At 38.3% G+C, this 17,844-nt stretch overlaps 1 protein-coding gene across 1 annotated transcript in view; it reads left to right on the top strand.

The window, feature by feature from the left end:
* Positions 1-17,844, top strand: part of col6a4a (collagen, type VI, alpha 4a) — a 50,144-nt gene that overhangs the window by 11,323 nt on the left and 20,977 nt on the right. Inside the window, 11 exon segments of the mRNA XM_036590243.1 lie at positions 8,148-8,244; positions 8,381-8,989; positions 9,208-9,792; positions 10,989-11,621; positions 11,879-12,490; positions 12,596-13,153; positions 13,308-13,468; positions 13,470-13,866; positions 15,336-15,911; positions 16,062-16,646; positions 16,841-17,190. Of these exon segments, the coding sequence (XP_036446136.1) occupies positions 8,169-8,244; positions 8,381-8,989; positions 9,208-9,792; positions 10,989-11,621; positions 11,879-12,490; positions 12,596-13,153; positions 13,308-13,468; positions 13,470-13,866; positions 15,336-15,911; positions 16,062-16,646; positions 16,841-17,190 (5,142 nt within the window). The 5' untranslated portion in view covers positions 8,148-8,168.

Raw genomic sequence — 17,844 nt, forward strand, 5'->3', positions numbered from 1 at the left:
TGAAGTGGCCGGTTGGTGTATGTACTTATATAAACAGTCTGCTTTTTTTTTTATTAAGTACCACAATTGACTGGGGAATAAATGAATTCCTAAACCTATTAAGTCCTGACTTTTGTACTGTAATAACTGTTCCCAACATTTTTTAACTTGCAACTTGACCCACTCATTAAAAGTCAAACAAATATAATACAATGATCAATGTAGCCTGTCAGATTTTGCTATATTTTATCATATAACCCAACACAATAAACATACAGCACAGAGGTGTAGTTGCTCAGTTTCAGTTCCCGCACATATGTAGCCTAGTGCTTGGCACTCTTTGCTGTTTTTCTTCGTTTTGGATTATGCTTAGTTTTCTTGGTTTTCCCAGATCTGAGACATGTTGGCTGTTCCAGCCTCAGGAACGTTTCTTTGGAAAGACACAATCAATAATCCATCATGGATGAGCTCTGTGCAATTGAAAGAAGAAACGTCTTATAGTGACTTGCAAAAAACTTAGCTAACATTTTGCCGGATCAACAAGCTTGACCTAAATATGTTGGTTAATTATTACAAATATTTATAACAGCATTAATATTTGTTATATTTAAATTATGTTTTGTCAAGTGCCTATATATTAGCAGTACCACAGGTTGAAATCTATTGCTGTAAACCATCTTTTTTAGGACAGAATGTTGTATTCACCATAGCATGTGCTAATCTTTCCATACTTCTCCTCTAAAATGTTGTTAAACAATCCTCTAAAGACTGGCCTACAATCCAGGAACTAATTCTTCTGAATATACACGAAGCTACGAAGTCATTTTACTCAAAAAGTGTCATGACACAACTCAAATCTATGACTTTGGTGTTTTATCTATTTGACCTCAAAGCTGTCAAATGCAGCCTTTATGACAGAAGACAATGGAATAAGCCTTTACAAATGCTTATGTAGGCATCATGTAGTCTTCTGAACATTGTCCTACAGTAAAGTGTTTTTCCGTTTCCTTTTCCATGCATGTTACCATATGGTTAAATTAAAAGTAAGAATCCCTTCATTGAGCATGTAGAGGTATGAACAGCACTCTGGACTCTCAGCTTTGAGTCTTGGATGGGGGAAGGAGTGAAAGTCTTTAAGCAAAGGAAATGAATGCTTCTGCAAACCAACAGCAAATGAAACGGTGGGGTTATATAACACATGGTCACAGATGTGTCCCCAGCCATGCAGAATTCACAAAGGCAAAGGAAGTTGACTGAATTTCAACAGCCTGACAAAACAAAGCCTACACTAGACTGATCACTCAAGCTGGTCTGAAAATCTTTGCTTTGCCTTGCCAAACGTATTTCTCGCCATCTTGATTTCTCTCCCCTGCTTCAACAAAGGCAGGTGGAGTATTTCCTCATTTGCCTTGGCCGTGCTTAGTGTTCACTGCACAGCATTCTCCTCCTCCTCTGTGAGTTAGAGGGAGTAAGTATTAGCAGCTGTTAGTGTCTCAGACATGCAGCATTAAACACTGGGGCTGATTGTCTTCAACTTACACCAAAAGGTCATTATTTAGACAAGAACAACGGATTGCTCCACTTCTGTGCAGCTTTTTCAAGTCAGTTTGTGATAACTTGATATTTATATATACTCAAAAAATAAATGTTAGAATTGCTTAAAAATGTTATGTCAGCTGGTTTGATGCAGTCAAACCGCTAGAGCCGATACCAAATCAAGACAGAGACCAGGACACATCGAGTTTGAGTCAGGACCAAGACTTTCAGTAGTCAAGTCCAAGTCAAGGCTGAAACCAGATTAAGATTTTTTCAGAATAAAAAAATGTAAACATATATTTAAAATATTTATATATATATTAATACATAATATGTATGTATATGTATGTATATATATGTAAATTTCAGGTATATATATATATATATATATATATATATATATATATATATATGAAATTTGTTTGTAGTTATATATTATATATATTTAAACATTTTATATGAGGACAGAATATTTATTATACCGCTTTTATCATGATAATAAAATTTCACACATGAAAAAAATGGTAAAAATGTAGCTAGCTAAGAGTTTATGTGTGCAGTTAACACGTTAAGATTGTAAAATGCAAACCTTGTATTTCATTTTTTTGTTTTCTGCTCATAATGTTGCCAAATATATCAGTGTGCTTTAGTCCAGCTGCAGTAGCTGCTCAGTTTAAGCTACAGGCTCCATTTTGTGATTAGGTAAGAAATTAAAGTTGAACTGTGTTACCTACACATAGGTTAACACACTACAGCCAGCATGAGGAAGTTCACTGTTAACCAGCATATTGAAGGTAAAGTCTCATGTAGCTGACATTACTAAGAAATCGGAAGGTACATTAGACTGTATTTTGTCTCGTTAACTGAATGAGTAGCTGCCTTTCCCGTTGTCTGGGTTTTGGTACAGACAGCCTTTTATAACGTTTGTATAATGTGTGTTTTTCAGCCATCAGTGAGGACAGATAAGCAGGAGAGAGAGAGGTAAATGAAATAAAATCAATTTGAAGCTATCACTTTATTTAGTGCAGCTTTCAACACGTGTTTTGGGCTAATTTTATTTAAAATAAACATATAAATAAATAGTTATATGATTATTTAAATAAACCTAAACAGGATAACGACTCAAATGCGTTTATAGAAGAGTAATAGCAGTTTATAGAAGAATGGAGGGATGGGGAAGGAATGAATGAAAGGAAAAGGTGCATGACAGTTATGGATGGGTAAAAAGGAACAACGATTTGGTTAAAAATAAACTAAAGGAGGAACTTACGGTTAGTGTAATACTCATACTCACAGTTAGTTTATTCACTTTAAGATGTAGGTCACATTTCTGCGAAATGGACCTCACTAAAATGTTTATCCTAGTTACGGCCCTGATCACTACCTGATGTGAACTGAATATTTTTTTAACCCCAAAAATCCGTTATAATATAGACAGTTAACCACACATTTTTTGTAAAAATAAAATATCATTTACATCAAGCGCATTAACTATTCTGGCAGACTGCTAGCTATGTTAATATTTTCAGTGCAAGCATAACCAAAATGAAGGAAATACAGCAGTGAATACCTGCATAGGAATTGAAAACTACCACTTTGTGCTGTTTGCTCAGGGGTGAACAGTTTACACTGTCACATGGAGACTAAACAAAGTGAGTCTGTACCTTAACCTGTTGAACTGGGCTTGAACTCCTCAGCTTTCCTCTCTTCAGCCTGACATTCAGCTCTTGGTAGCTGCCTAATCAGCCTTCTTGTTAGATGAGTCAGAAAAAGACAATCTGATCAGTTAAATCTTGTGGGCTGGGAAAGATTTTGTGGTCATTTGTTTGGACTGTTTTATTAGTCAAGTGCCTGTGCAAAAGTTAAGGAATCCCTGATGTAGAGAAAGGACCGTTCTGCTTATTCTGGTTTTGTTAATATTCAATAATGAATCACAGTTTCCAGTTACCTCAGATGGAGGCATTTCACTCAGCTGTTCCCAGCAATAATTTCCGTATCCAACCTACCCCGAGACCAAGAATGCTAGTTTATGGTCTTGAGACCGGTCTTAGGACCAAGACTGGACTCAAGTACTACTACTCCGTGTTCACTGCACAGCATTCTCCTCCTCCTCTGTGAGTTAGAATCTGAAATGTAGTCATTCTCCCACAGACAGACAAGAGTTTATCAAAGAGGTTGTTTTCATTTTTCAAGACGGTAGTTAAAAAGGCATTGATTTCTCTGCTCTTCTGCACTGCTCATTACTAACATGCAGAGATGGAAATTAACGAATAACATTTACTATGGTTACTTGAGACCTCTTTTCTCTGTAACGGTCCTTTTTGAGTAGAATTAAATCATGGTACCTTCACTTTTATTTGAATTGATTTCTAAAAGTACCTTCACCTCGCTGCTTTAATTTCTAATAACTGTTACAGAGTAAAAAGTAAATGTGTTTCAGCTCATAAACCAATCTAACCATGAAATCCATGTAGCTTAATGTACAACTTACACAGTACACAGAAAGATATGCACTTGCAGAGCGTTCGGTGATCAGTCTCAGGACTCCAGACTTTTTTTTTCTCATGTAATATCATGTTCTGCTTCAGGTTTATCTGTTCAGATTATTTCCCCTGATGTAGCTAAGTCAACTCAGAAATATCTCCAGACCGTGATTGCAGATATAAAAAGTTACTTGCTTACTAGTTTTCCAGTAAACCATGTTTATTAATACTTTTACTTATACTTAAGTAAATTATCACTACAACTTTTGTGAAAACAATATTTTATCAATGATGTTTTATTTATTATGTCATACTATTTCATTAGATTTTGAAAAAGAGCATAAATACAATAGCACAACAAGTTATAAAGCAAATTCTTCTTCGTCTTCTTCTATTAATCATAATAATAATAATAATAATTTCTATTATGTGATGATGTCATTAGCACTTAATATATTTATGCTTTACCAGAAGTTCTGTCCACAAGTCATTAAAAGCATCCTGGAGTACAGGAGTAGTGCGGATAGTCAACTAACATCCAACACAGACGTGCAAAAATCTCTCAATAGAAATGACCAATGTTGTTCTTTGATAGTCAAAAGTAGTTAAGATGTAATAATTGGTATTTATAGTTTGCCGTGCACATTAATATTTGTTAACTTTGACAGCTCTAACAAATAACTGTCTTTTACATGCAAGACATAAAAAAACCTGGAGTGGTATAGCTGTTTTTTTTTTTTTTAAAGCCTTTGAAGTCCTGCAGAAGTACAGCAATGAATCGAGCCCAAACAGGATGTGCCTGTGGGTTTTGTTTTTCTTCTAAATGTCATGAACCCACAGATCAGACAGTCCTTTGTCCTTTGTAACATTTGCTCTCAAGATGTTAAGACTTTATTATTATTTATTATTATTGGAAACAAGCAAACTGGGACATGCAACCTCACAAAAATGTTAATTCAAGAAGCTGTTCTTGTAGCTTGTTCTGTACGTTGGTAAAGATTGGCACATCTGATGAGAGGATCTCTTAAGATGTGCTGATCTTTCCTAAAGTACAGTTTCACATTATGGCCTACAAGCCATATCTAAGAGCTGTGGTTCTCTGCTATGAGCGCGATGTGCTCATGTGCTTGTCTTTGTGGTTGAGAAAGTTCATCACCAAGGTTCTGTCTCAGTCTTATCACATGTAGGTTTTATCATAGGTCTAATTTTTCCACTGTCCACATTTCACACAGCTGGCCAAGATGTGGAAACTGCCGGCAGATGTCGATGTGGTGCCTCACTCCATAGAATGTTATGAAAGACAATAAGTGTGCTCCTTAAGGCAGGGCGTTTGACTAAGATAGCACTACAAGTACACGTTAATTGATTTATTTATTGTTTGTATTTTTCCTTTGCGTTTAAATTAGAGTTCATTTTCAAACATAGGGCAACAGAAAAAAATTACAAACCAAACAAAAAAATTATTTTAATGAGAATATAATGAGAGGAGTCCTCTAACCAGACCTACTCAACGAAAATGTAAGCTTTCTTTTTGAGGGCCAAAACATTGCAGAACATATCCCACAGTTTTAAAATTAGTCTCTCTTACAGTTAACCCCCTAAATTGCTTCTGTTCCTCATTCCTTTAGCTGAAGAATAACTAAGGGAATCTACATTCCATGTAGTTATTGAATAATAAGTCTTCAGATGTATTAAGAATGAAAATGTAAGGAATTCATCAGTAGATGGTAGAAGCACTGGGATGCTGACTGAAAATGAGATGCATCCCTCAGATAGTTTTTGATGTGAAATCCATGAGAAAACACTCTAAAGTTATGGCTGTAGAGTTATACCTTAGAAAGTCTAGACTGAACCAGTAAAGGTACATTTTATTTACCTTTAAGGGCCAGAACACACTGACGGGATGAACACCAACCAACATTAACAAACACAAACGTTTCGTTGGTGCACCAAACACGTTTGATTGTTGAAAGACTCTACAATGTTTTCTTTTCATTCACTCCAGTTTACTCTAATTGTAAGTTGTTTTTCTGAACATTCTCAGGGCAACTGCAAACGTTAAAATGTTCATATTTGTTAATGTTTGTCCCGTCAGTGCTTCCTGGGTTTACTAATAAATAGTATTACATACTCTTTTCTTGCCAATTAACAAAAGCACCATGTATAACTGAAGGGATGTCAGAACTGTTGCATATTGGAGTTAGAATAGTGGTAGCAGAGGAGCAGTGATGTTAAGCAACTTCACTGCTGGGCTTTAGCTAAATTTAGGGCCTCATATGCCTTTAAAGAGGGGAATGGAGCAATTATTTATTATCGCCCGCCCCTAATTCTTCAGTGATATGGAGCTGAATTCAGCTATTCTCCAGCTTCTCTTTCGAATTTCCTGTTCCACCTTAAATGGTGCAGCAGTTTTGACACCTGAGGCGCCAGAATGTAACTGCTGTACCATTTATGGTGGAATAGGAAATTTAGCTAGCTAGCTATCTACTAAGACCTCGGCATACTACTAGCAATTTTTATGCCTGTTATGAAGAAAAGGACTGTAATACAATGAAACAACATTAAACTAAGACAATAGAATGGTTATCATACTTTTTTAACTGTGAAAATACTTACATTTGAGGGTTTCTTTGGTCGCTTGGCCAGCCATCTTGTTGGTTTTTCTTTTTTTCTCATAACATTCCGTTTGGAGTGTGCCTTTAAAAAAACAACGGCAGGCCGTGTAGCCCTAACACTTCGTCCTACCCCTTTGTCTCAACAAAAATCGGGACACACTGCCCCTAGACGTGAATGTGCAAAACTGAGGGGTAAGTGCTAAGTGGTAGGGGCGAGGGGTGAAATGGGATTGGCTCTTATAGTTAGCAGTGAAGATAAGTTGGCCTGTGACAGAAACAAAAAAGACAAGACATACAAACCCTCCAGGCCAAACCATGTACATTTATGATCATTAATAAACTGTCCATTAATTAATCTTATGAGTAGCCGTAGCTTTTAAAACATGGAGTGGTCAAGTTAGGCTGAAAGTATCTAAGATGTAACTAATCTTCATTTAGCTTTCTTTTTCGGCAAATATGTAGAGGATGTAACTGTACTGTGGAGGTAATTATGAGTGTTTCTTCCCCACAGCCGTGGCATATGAATGAGTGAATAGTGACTAGCGATATTTGCAAACTGTCTTAGTGACTCCATTCCATTCTGTGAGTTTTAATAATTAAAGACAGTCTCATTTAACGAGCAAACACTCATTTCACAAACTATGTTTAAATTCAACCTGAAACCATATTGGACCTTTTTCACCTTGTTAGTTTATGTCATTGGTCATATTAAGCACCATCCATTGTATCATATAATTAAAAAGACAAAATTCTAGTATCCATCTTTCATCAAAGTGTAGTGACCTCTGCTCACCTCTGAACACTGTGTCACATTTGGTTGCTGTGTTTCAGCGGCTGGGAAAAATGTACACTCATCAATAATATCTTAGCATATTTTCCCCTCCCACCAACCTGACCAATTGTAAAGAGAGATCACCCATCATCACTTCTGCTCCCGGCTGCACCTACATATATGTCGGCAGACAACCTCCTTTCTTCTCGTCACTTGCTGGCTAACTGGTGTTTCATCCTCTGTATGTCTTAAAAAGAAAAAGAAAATCCATATTAAATCAAACAACAAATACAACAAATTCAAATTCAACAAATAATGTTCATGTTTCAGAAACTACAGAAAACTACAGAAAATACACTTCACAATGTTGAAGTACTTTGACAAAATCTGTTCAACCTTCTTTCTTTGGCTTTTCCACAAAACAAACAGATTCTGCTGACTTTCTGACATTTTGGAAGCCCATTTTTAACACTCCAATTATTTCATGCCCATAATTGTTTCCTGCTCAAGTATTAATATTATATATTAGGGAAATCCTCATGAATCCTTTTTGCAAGTATCCTGTTTCACTTGGAAATCTGGAAAGGTGCACTATGACCTAAAACAAAAAGGGGATTGCTTAATGAGAATGAATAAAGATATTGAGAGTGCTCAATATGGAGTAATAAATAGAGTTTTTGTTGCTCCACACTGTCTGTAAATATGCATACTAATATTCATGTATATTGAAGGCTTGTCTATATTTTAATGTGTGTTTCCCAGGCCTTACAGAACACCACAGCCATGGGGTTTATAAAAGGACTGCTGTCTGTGTTCATTTTAGCATCATGTTTCCTTTCCAGTGGTGCACAGAAAACAGGTATATACATTCCACACAGCTGAATGCCACATTTAGTATAAGATGGAACAAATACATATATCATTAGAATTATGAATGGAAACTGAATTTCTTTACATTCAGATTGCAAATTAATTCGGATTGTTTCTTGTCCCAGTTTGCACAGAGGAAGCCTTGGCTGATATTGTCTTCCTGGTGGATGGCTCATGGAGCATCGGCACAGAGAACTTCCAGAGGATCCGTGAGTTCCTCTTCACATTGGTGGACAGTTTCGATCTGGGACCTGACAAGGTGCGCATTGGCCTAGTACAGTACAGCAACTCACCCCGCACTGAATTCAACCTTAACAGCTACGAATCCAAGCAGGAGGTTCTCGACTACATTACAAATCTCCCGTACATGGGTGGTGGCACTAAGACTGGTTTGGGGTTAGACTTCCTGCTGAAAAATCACTTTAGGGAAGAGGCAGGAAGCCGTGCTAAAATGGGGGTAACTCAGATCGCTGTGGTCATCACAGATGGGCAATCACAGGACAATGTGGAAGCACATGCCCAGGAGATGAAGCGGCGAGGAATCGTACTTTATGCCATTGGAATTAAAGACGCTGACATGGAGCAGCTGAAGGAGATCGCTACAAAGCCTCATGATAAGCACATCTACAGTGTGTCTGATTTCACAGCCCTGCAGGGGATCTCCCAGGGCTTCATCCATGTACTCTGCACCACAGTGGAGGAAGCCAAACGTCAGGTATCTGAGGTGCCACAAGGTAAAGTAGCACTTTGATTAGCAGCAGCTAAAGCATTAACAGTGGTATGCTGAACTTCTGTAACTTGAGATAGGAATTCTCATTATGTCAGTACTACATAAGGAATTTTTAATGAGCAATGTTTTCAATCATACAGTGAAACCATTTTTAAAAAATGTCTGTACTTATCATACATATGGCATGTTTTCTACTAATGCATTGCCTGTTTTTATCTTTAGGATGCAAGGCTAACTTGGCTGACATTGTGTTCCTTGTGGATGGCTCTAGTAGTATTGGTGATGAGGATTTCCTGAAGGTGAAGCAGTTTCTCCACACGTTCATAGAGGGTCTTGATGTTAGGTCTGATAAGATCAGAGTCGGATTGGTGCAGTTTAGCAATGACCCTCACCAAGAGATCCTCCTGGGCAAGTATGCGAACAAGAAGGAGCTGCTGGAGAAGGTGCATGAACTCATCTACCGAAAGGGAGGAACTGAAACAGGAAAAGCCCTCAACTTTCTCCAAAATCATTACTTCACACAAGCAGGTGGCAGTCGGATTGGTCAGAATGTGCCTCAAATTGCTGTGGTGATCACGGATGGAGATTCAGGTGATGACATGAAGACACCAGCCACGGAACTGCGGAATAAGGGGGTTTTAATCTTCACTATTGGAGTTGGTGACGTAAACACTACTGAGCTGCAGTCCATTGCCAGCAAACCACATCGGCGGTTTTTGATCAACTTCAGCAACTACCAGGAACTGGTCAAAGCAACTGCTAGCACGATGGACAGAGTTTGTATCTCAGTGGAGGACCAGCAACAAGGTAATGCTCTGTACATCATCTCAAATATCAGTACGAGTCAAAAGTTTGGGCACACCTACTCATGACAGATTTTGTTACTGTTACTGTTACTGTTTGTTACTATTCTATACGTTTTATTAGTAGCAGCAACATCATAACTGTGAAATAACACACAGGAAATTGTGCAGTGACCAAAAAGTGTTAAATCATAATAACAGCTTCACTTTGCCTTACACTCTCAAAAAAAAAGGGGGCTTCAAGGGGTCTTTAATAAAGAAAATGGTTCTATATAGAACCATGAACATTCCGTTCCATGAACCATGAACCGTTCGCATGATTAAAGGGTTCTTTGCATCATGACAGGGTTCTTCAGATTCATGGAAAATATGCATGAATATGCTATGGACGGTCCTATATAGAATCTTTTTGAAAAGGGTTCTTCAGTTCTTACAAGCTTGACACCGTAACAATAGAAGAACCCTTTTGAGTGCTAGATAGAACCATTTTCAGAACGTTTCTGTATAGAACAATCTATAGCAATTTCCCATCAATCTGAAGAACGCTGTCATGATGCAAAGAACCCTTTAATCATGCGAAGGGTTCTTTGAGTGTTTATGGCTCTATACAGAACCGTTTTCTTTACTAAAGAATCCTTGAAGCACCATCTTTTTTAAGAGTGCACTGATATTTTGGAGAATGACTTACTATGAAATCTGCCACATGAATGATGTCACCTTGTCATCAGACAGAATGGCCTTGTAAATAAGCATGTGCCACTCACACACTGCTGTACTAAAAACTCTTTCTGGCATGCATAGCTAGGCAGCATTGCATAGCTAAATAGCTTGCCTAACAGCCAACCTCTCTACCTTTTATTTACCTCAGCATTACATGATTGTTTTCTCTCTGTGCTACAAAGCGTGAACGTATGGAGTTTATTGATGCTCCTTTCAAAATGTCTAATGAAAAAACATGCATTGCAGTCGGTCAACTGTTGACGGGTACACTAAATTCTCTAGTAATTGTAAATTTTTGTTTATTAATAAGTGTATTGCAATCAACTATTGCCCGAAACAATCAGCTTATATTTTAATATTGTTTTACTAAATTAACTAATAAATACTACAAAATATTGCAATTATACAATAGTTCATTGTAATATTTTATAATTTGTTGGGGAAAAAAAATGTTTTGCCTTTGTTTTGTTTCTGTTTCAGCTGCAGCTCCAAAGTTTGCAGATGTTTTTGTGTTGGTGGACAGTTCGGTTCAGCAGACTGGTGAGCTAAGAAAGTTTCTCAACGGGCTAACCGATCAACTTAACGTGAGCAGTAAATCCAACCGGATGGCTTTGGCTCAGTTCAGTGAAAACGTATCAGTGGAGTTTCTTTTCAATGCTTACAAAACCAAAAATGAGGCGGTTGCTCTTATTCGCAAGTTCCAGCTCCAGGCTACTGGACAGCGCAACCTTGGGAAAGCAATGGATTTTGTACGTACTAGCCTCCTCAACGCTGAATCAGGCAGCCGAATTGGCCAGGGCTTCAAGCAGTACCTGCTGGTGGTGAGCAGAGGAGAATCTGATGACACACAGTCTGACGTAATCAGGGCAGCTCGTGACATGAAGTCTGAAGGGGTGACCATTTTCAATGTTGATTTAAGCAAAAAGGTGGAGCTCGTTTTTGCCATATTTCCAGGTGCTGCTTCTGTTCGTCCTGGAGAACTTCCTCCTGTGGAAAAGACCATGATTGCTTCTCCACGAAAAACCTTCTTTACTGCTCAGAAAAATGTTACTCAAATAACACAAGATGTAACATCTGTCATTACAACTGTCAGTGAAGGAGTGATCAGTGAGGGTGAGTTTATCTCTCAGAAAACGTCAATGATTTCCTATTTGTGTACAAATCAGACAGTCAGTTTAAGGCTGGCCAAAGCAGCCTTAAGGCTAGCCTGTTTACTTAAATGAAATTAAAATTGAAATTATAACAGTCATTTGATGTTCATAAAGATTATCTGGTTGCTTGCTTTGTTTTGAACAGGTTCGATGATAATCAATCTTTTTTGCTTGATGCATTTTTTTTACTTATGTTATATCTGTTTATTTGTTTCACAGACTGCAAGTCAGCTCATCTGGCAGATATTGTGTTTATCGTGGATGTCTCTAATGCTGTTCGAAACTTCTTGCTGGTGCGCAACTTCCTCTACCAGGTGATTAATGGCCTAGAGATAAGCGCTGACAACGTGAGGGTGGGAATGGTTCTGTACAGTGACACGCCCAAGGCCGAATTCTACCTGAACGAGTTTGATGACAAGCAGGAAATCCTACGGTACATAAACATTTTGCGGTACAGGGGTGGTGACACCAACACTGGCAAGGCCCTGAAGTTTGCAAGAGAAAAAGTCTTCAGCAAGGATCTCGGCAGCCGACGTGCCCAAGGGGTGCCGCAGATTGCTGTTGTCATCACAGAGGGGAAGTCTTATGATAACATCGCAAAAGAAGCTTACGAGTTAAGGCGTTCTGGGGTCAGCGTGTACGCTCTGGGAGTAGGAAATGAAAATTTTGACCAGCTGAAGGAGATTGCATCTCACCCTTCTCAGCAGTTTGTGTTCAGTGTGAAGAATTTTGATAAGATTTACACAGTGGAAACACCTCTGAGAAAGACTCTGTGTAACAGTGTTACTTTTCCAACTTTTGACATTACAGATCGCTACACTTTAAAGCAAGGTAAGTTGTTACATTGTCACAAGTCATGCTTATTTTCAGTAAAATTTAGCAGAGAACAATAATTACTTGTTATGTTGCACACTGTTTCACATTTGTCAATTTTAGGGTGCAGACAAATAGAAGAAGCAGATATCTATTTTCTCATTGACGATTCCGGGAGTATTACACATCCAGACTTTGATGACATGAGAAAGTTTATTCAGGAGTTTCTGCAGTTGTTCAAAATTGGGCCAAAACAAGTTCGTGTAGGTCTAGCGAAGTATTCGGATTCACCAACACTAGAGTTTGATCTGACAACATATAGCAACAGAAGATCCATTGAAGCAGCTGTAAATAAGATTGTGCATAAAGGTGGAGGCACATACACCGGTGCAGCTCTGATGTATATGAGGACGCCATTTGAGGAGGCCAGAGAAACACGTAAAAATGTTCCTCGGATTCTTATTGTCATCACTGATGGAAAGTCTGCTGATAAGGTGAAGGATCCAGCAGCAGCTTTGAGGAATCAAGGTGTGTCCATCTATGCTATTGGAGTGAAAGAGGCAAATGAGACAGAACTCCTGGAAATGGTAGATGACCCAAAGAAGATGTTCTTTGTCACCAACTATGATGCACTGGCACCTCTCAAGAAGGACATTCTGACTGATATTTGCTCAGATGAGGGTAAGGATGTCAAATGCGTATTCACTGATTCTTTTTTGTTGTTTGCATTTAACTCTTGGCTTTTAGTGCATTTTTATATGCATTAAAGATAACATGAAAGTACTTACTTTTAAACTGAATTAGCCTTTGCCAAATCTTTTCTTTCATTTCACAGCCTGCAAGAACATGCTGGCAGATATCATCTTTTTGGTTGATGGCTCATCGAGCATTGGCACTACGGAGTTCTCAACGATGACTACGTTTGTAGATACCCTAGTCTCCAAGCTTAAAATTGGGAAGGATAGTGTACAGGTTGGGCTGGTGCAGTTCAGCACAGAGTCACAGGGCTGAATTTGCACTGAACAGATATTATGATAAGAGTGAGATGAAGGAGGCTATTATTGGAATACAGCAAATGGACAAAAATACTCTGATTGGACATGCGCTCGATTACGTGTCAGCGTACTTCGATCCACCCGAAGGAGGCCGTCCCAGTGCCCCAAAGTTTCTTATTGTGATCACGGATGGTGAATCCCAGGATGAAGTTACTGTTCCTGCCAAAGCCCTTAGGGACAAGGGTGTTACCATTTACTCAATAGCTGTACGAGAGGCTAACCTATTACAGCTGAGGAATATCAGTGGATCTCCCAGTAATGTGTTTATGGCACAAGATTTTGATGCATTGGGTTTCTTAGAAAGAGACCTACTGTTGAAGATCTGCAGTTCCGCTGATGGTGAGTCATACTGATGTACATTACAATTGCATTCACACACTGATGGCGTTTAGTAAACACAGATGAAGCTTTTTTTCATTTTCAGAGTTTAGGTTGGTTAACTGGTTAGTAAGAATAACTGATGACAAATTTTCTCATGCGTTTCTCATTTCTCATGAGTGGTAGACAAGCTCTGTCCTATATGTCTTCCCTGTTAAATGTCCACTCAACCTAGCCTTTCTAGACTACTTTTTATGTAATGTCATTTGGAAGCTCAACATGCAAATGAGGATCTAGTGGTCAAGCTATGTTGTCTAAACAGAGATTTTAGAATGTTGTTAGTTTTACGAACTATACTAGTTTTATGCTCTCAGGTGATCAAAAATATGCTTGCATTTACTCTAAAAACTGCTGATTCACAAATATTTTGCAAGCATTAACTCTGTCAAGCCAGTGCACATCATCAGAGTATTAGTTTTAAATTTTGAGTTTTGCTGAGCTTCTGCATTAGCCACAATTCAATTGCTGTCTATTTTTTCTAACGTCAGTTTTTTTCCTCCTTTATGCTTTCACCTTGGTATGGGCTTATCCTATTCCATTTTACAGTTGCTGTCTGGATTCAGGGTGTACAACAGGACATATCTCACCAATAGGACTGAAAAAAAGCTAACTGTACTTTACAAGATTAACTACATTTGGTCTGTGTACCATAAAAAGTAAAGTTATTCTGAAATGGATACACATGAATATCCTGACACAACAAAAACAAAATACTTTAAAATAACTAAAACTAAAACTAATACTTACTTTCTTACTTTAGCCTTCTATCCTTTTTTATTTTACATCTAAAGTGCTTCTATGCATCAACAAAGTAATTTTGACATCATTACCACTAAACTTGTTAAGGATGCTGCATGCAATGTCCATCTAATTGTCATTACTGAACTATGATCATTACCTTTACCCTTTTAAATGGCCAGTGCTCTCCAGTAACTGCCACCTTTCTCACTTCTATAACAGGAATGCCTCGGAATAATAATAATGAATAATAAGTATTATGAGGTTGTAAACCTGGAATTTCAAGAAGTTAACAGATTTATGTTAGTAAATCTATACATCTCATTGAACCAGATTAAAAAAACAACTTAGTTGCCAGTCCTTCACATTGTTAACAACAGTTTGGTGAGCTGACCAATAGAAGTGGTCCTAAATGACTTCTATTCAGAGATTAGAATGTTTTGTCCTGTTGCACAGAAGGTAATATGGTAGAAATAAGAGGCCTTGTCCCGACAGCGACAGTTCTATATAGTCATCTTATAGATTCATGGATTTGTGGCTTTGTTGTTTCATTGGCATAAACATGGTTATGGTTATGTTTAAGATTATACAATTTTTTTTCCCCTTGTATATTTGGCAGATTATTTAAAATATTTGCATGCTCCCAGAAATAAATTGCCTTAGTCTGACATGCCTCTTTCCCTTTTTTTCAGATTGTCCGAAAACACAGGTGGCAGATGTTGTCTTTTTAGTGGATGGTTCCACCAGCATTGCAAAAAAGGACTTTGAGAGCATGAAGGTTTTCATGAATTTGGTGGTGAACAACACACAAGTTGGGGAAGATAATGTCCGTTTTTGTAGTATCGTCTACTCTGATGCTCCTGAGGGAAAATTTCCCCTCAACCGTTACAGTAGCAAAAGAGAGGTTCAGGAAGCTATCAGTGGCATAGAAGCTCCAGGTGGAAGTACCTACACAGCAAAGGCTCTGCAGTACTCGCTGACCTACTTTGATCAAGCCAGTGGTGGCCGAGCTAAAAGAGGTATCCCACAGATGATGTTTGTCATCACAGATGGTGAGGCCACAGACAAATCTGAATTATCCAAACGTGCTGATGAGCTCCAGGACCGTGGAATCAGTGTATACGGCATTGGAGTGGCTAAGGCAAAGAGAAGTGAGCTAGAGGTCATCACCAAAGATGAGAAAAAGGTTTTCCATGTTAGTGACTATGAAGCTTTGAAAGCCCTGCACCAGAAAATTTCCACTGTGCTCTGTAACACCTCTAAACCAGGTGAATACATAACATGCTTTTATCTCACACCAGACAAAAGTCTTGAATTCAGTTGTTAAGTTTCAACTGAAACACTGTGAGGTTCATCAGGACAGGACATACTACATACATCAGTACAACAATTTAATCTCAGACTTGCCTTTTTTTCAGAATGTCAGAAAGAAGCAGCTGATTTGGTCATTCTAATTGACGGGTCTGAAAGCATCGACGAGACAGAATGGAAGACAATGATAAATTTTATGTTGTATCTCATTGACAGTCTTCGCATTAGAGAAGACCTCTTCAGAGTCGGTGTGGCACAGTTTAGTACTGCATACCAGAAGGAGTTCTACCTGAATGAAAAAATGAACGCAAAGGATGTGAAGGATGCTATTCAGGGCATTGGCCAGTTGTCCGAAGGGACAAGAATTGGAAATGCTTTGCTGAACGTGCACGAGTTCTTTGAAACAAGCAAGGGAAGCCGCATACAAAGTGGCATTTCACAGAACCTGCTGCTGATCACTGATGGAAAATCAAAAGACAGTGTCAAAGAGCCAGCTGTGAAACTGAGGGCCAGGAGAATTGAGATGTTTGTTATTGGAATAGGGGATGTCTCACAGTCTCAGCTCAATGACATTGCCGGGCGGTCAGATAGACTTTTTCGTGTGGACAGCTTTGACTCCCTGAAACTGAACAGAACAACCCAGGAGGTGCTTGATATTCTTTGCAAAAAAGAGGATTGGGGGGATGAGCCAGGTAAGGAAGGATTTCTCTTTTAGATATAGCTGAATATGAAGTTGCAACCTTTTAAAAAATAAAATCTAAAAATTAAAATAAAATCTGTTAAGTTTTGGTGCTTTTTCAGGTGGTTTTGGCTTTGTTTCCCACACTCACACAAACTGTACTTAATCTGTTTCACTTACTAATATAGCATTTACTGTCTGTAACAGATTGCACTGTAGATATTGGTATTGGATTTGATGTCTCCCGTGTTGGTGCAAACTCGCAGTCACTCTTCAGTGGCCAGTCTAAGCTGCAGACATACCTGCGTGAGATTGCCAGACAAATATCTACTCTGCACAACCTGTGCTGTCTCAAAGAGCCCATGCTGAAGACCAAAATGGCCTTCCGCCTGGTTGCTAGGAATGGGAATCTACTCTATGATACTGGCTTTGCGGAGTACAGTGACGATGTGATAAATAAAATAATGGCACAGCAGATTACTCAAGCTGTTGCCTTCAACTCCCAGCTCCTGCGGTCTTTTCAAGATATGTTCAAGGCCTCTAATGCTGGTGCAAAGGTGAGCCAGATTATTTTCATTGAGTGTAGTAAAGTAGATTCTCATAGCAGTATTCTGAATTTAGTTTAGTCGAAAGATCTGCTAACTTACATTTTCAGCACCGCACCTAAGATTAGTCTACACAAAAAAACAGATTAAGTTATGCTTAAAAAAAATACATTTTATGTTGATTTGGATTCAAGTTGAGTTCCTTCCTCTATTTAAGTCTTAGCCAGTTTCCACCCTCAGACTGCCCTTAAGTCATCCTCCTCTTTGAGGACTTGAGCTCATGATCTCGTCTCTTAACAGTCAAAAAGCAGTTAGAAAGTCGCGTCACTCAAGCTATGATGTTATAGAAAAAAACAACCAAAAAAAAGTTAATATTAAAAATGTTTAATAACACAACTAAAAACACACATTAACTACAGCAAAGTGTTAATGTGTGTTTTTAGTTGTGTTATTAAACATGTTGAAACTGAGAAATTGTATTGTTTTTTGAAAAATATATGCCCATTTTGAATTCAATGCCAACAACACGTTCCAAAAAAGTTGGGACGGGGGCAACAAAAGGCTGGCGTAGTTGTGTAATGCTAAAAAAACACCTTGTGGTTAATTGGCAACAAGATAGTAACAAGATTGGGTATAAAAAGAGCATCACAGAGAGGCTGAGTCTTT

Source organism: Colossoma macropomum, unplaced genomic scaffold (assembly GCF_904425465.1).
Source record: "Colossoma macropomum unplaced genomic scaffold, Colossoma_macropomum, whole genome shotgun sequence".
NCBI lineage: Eukaryota > Metazoa > Chordata > Actinopteri > Characiformes > Serrasalmidae > Colossoma > Colossoma macropomum.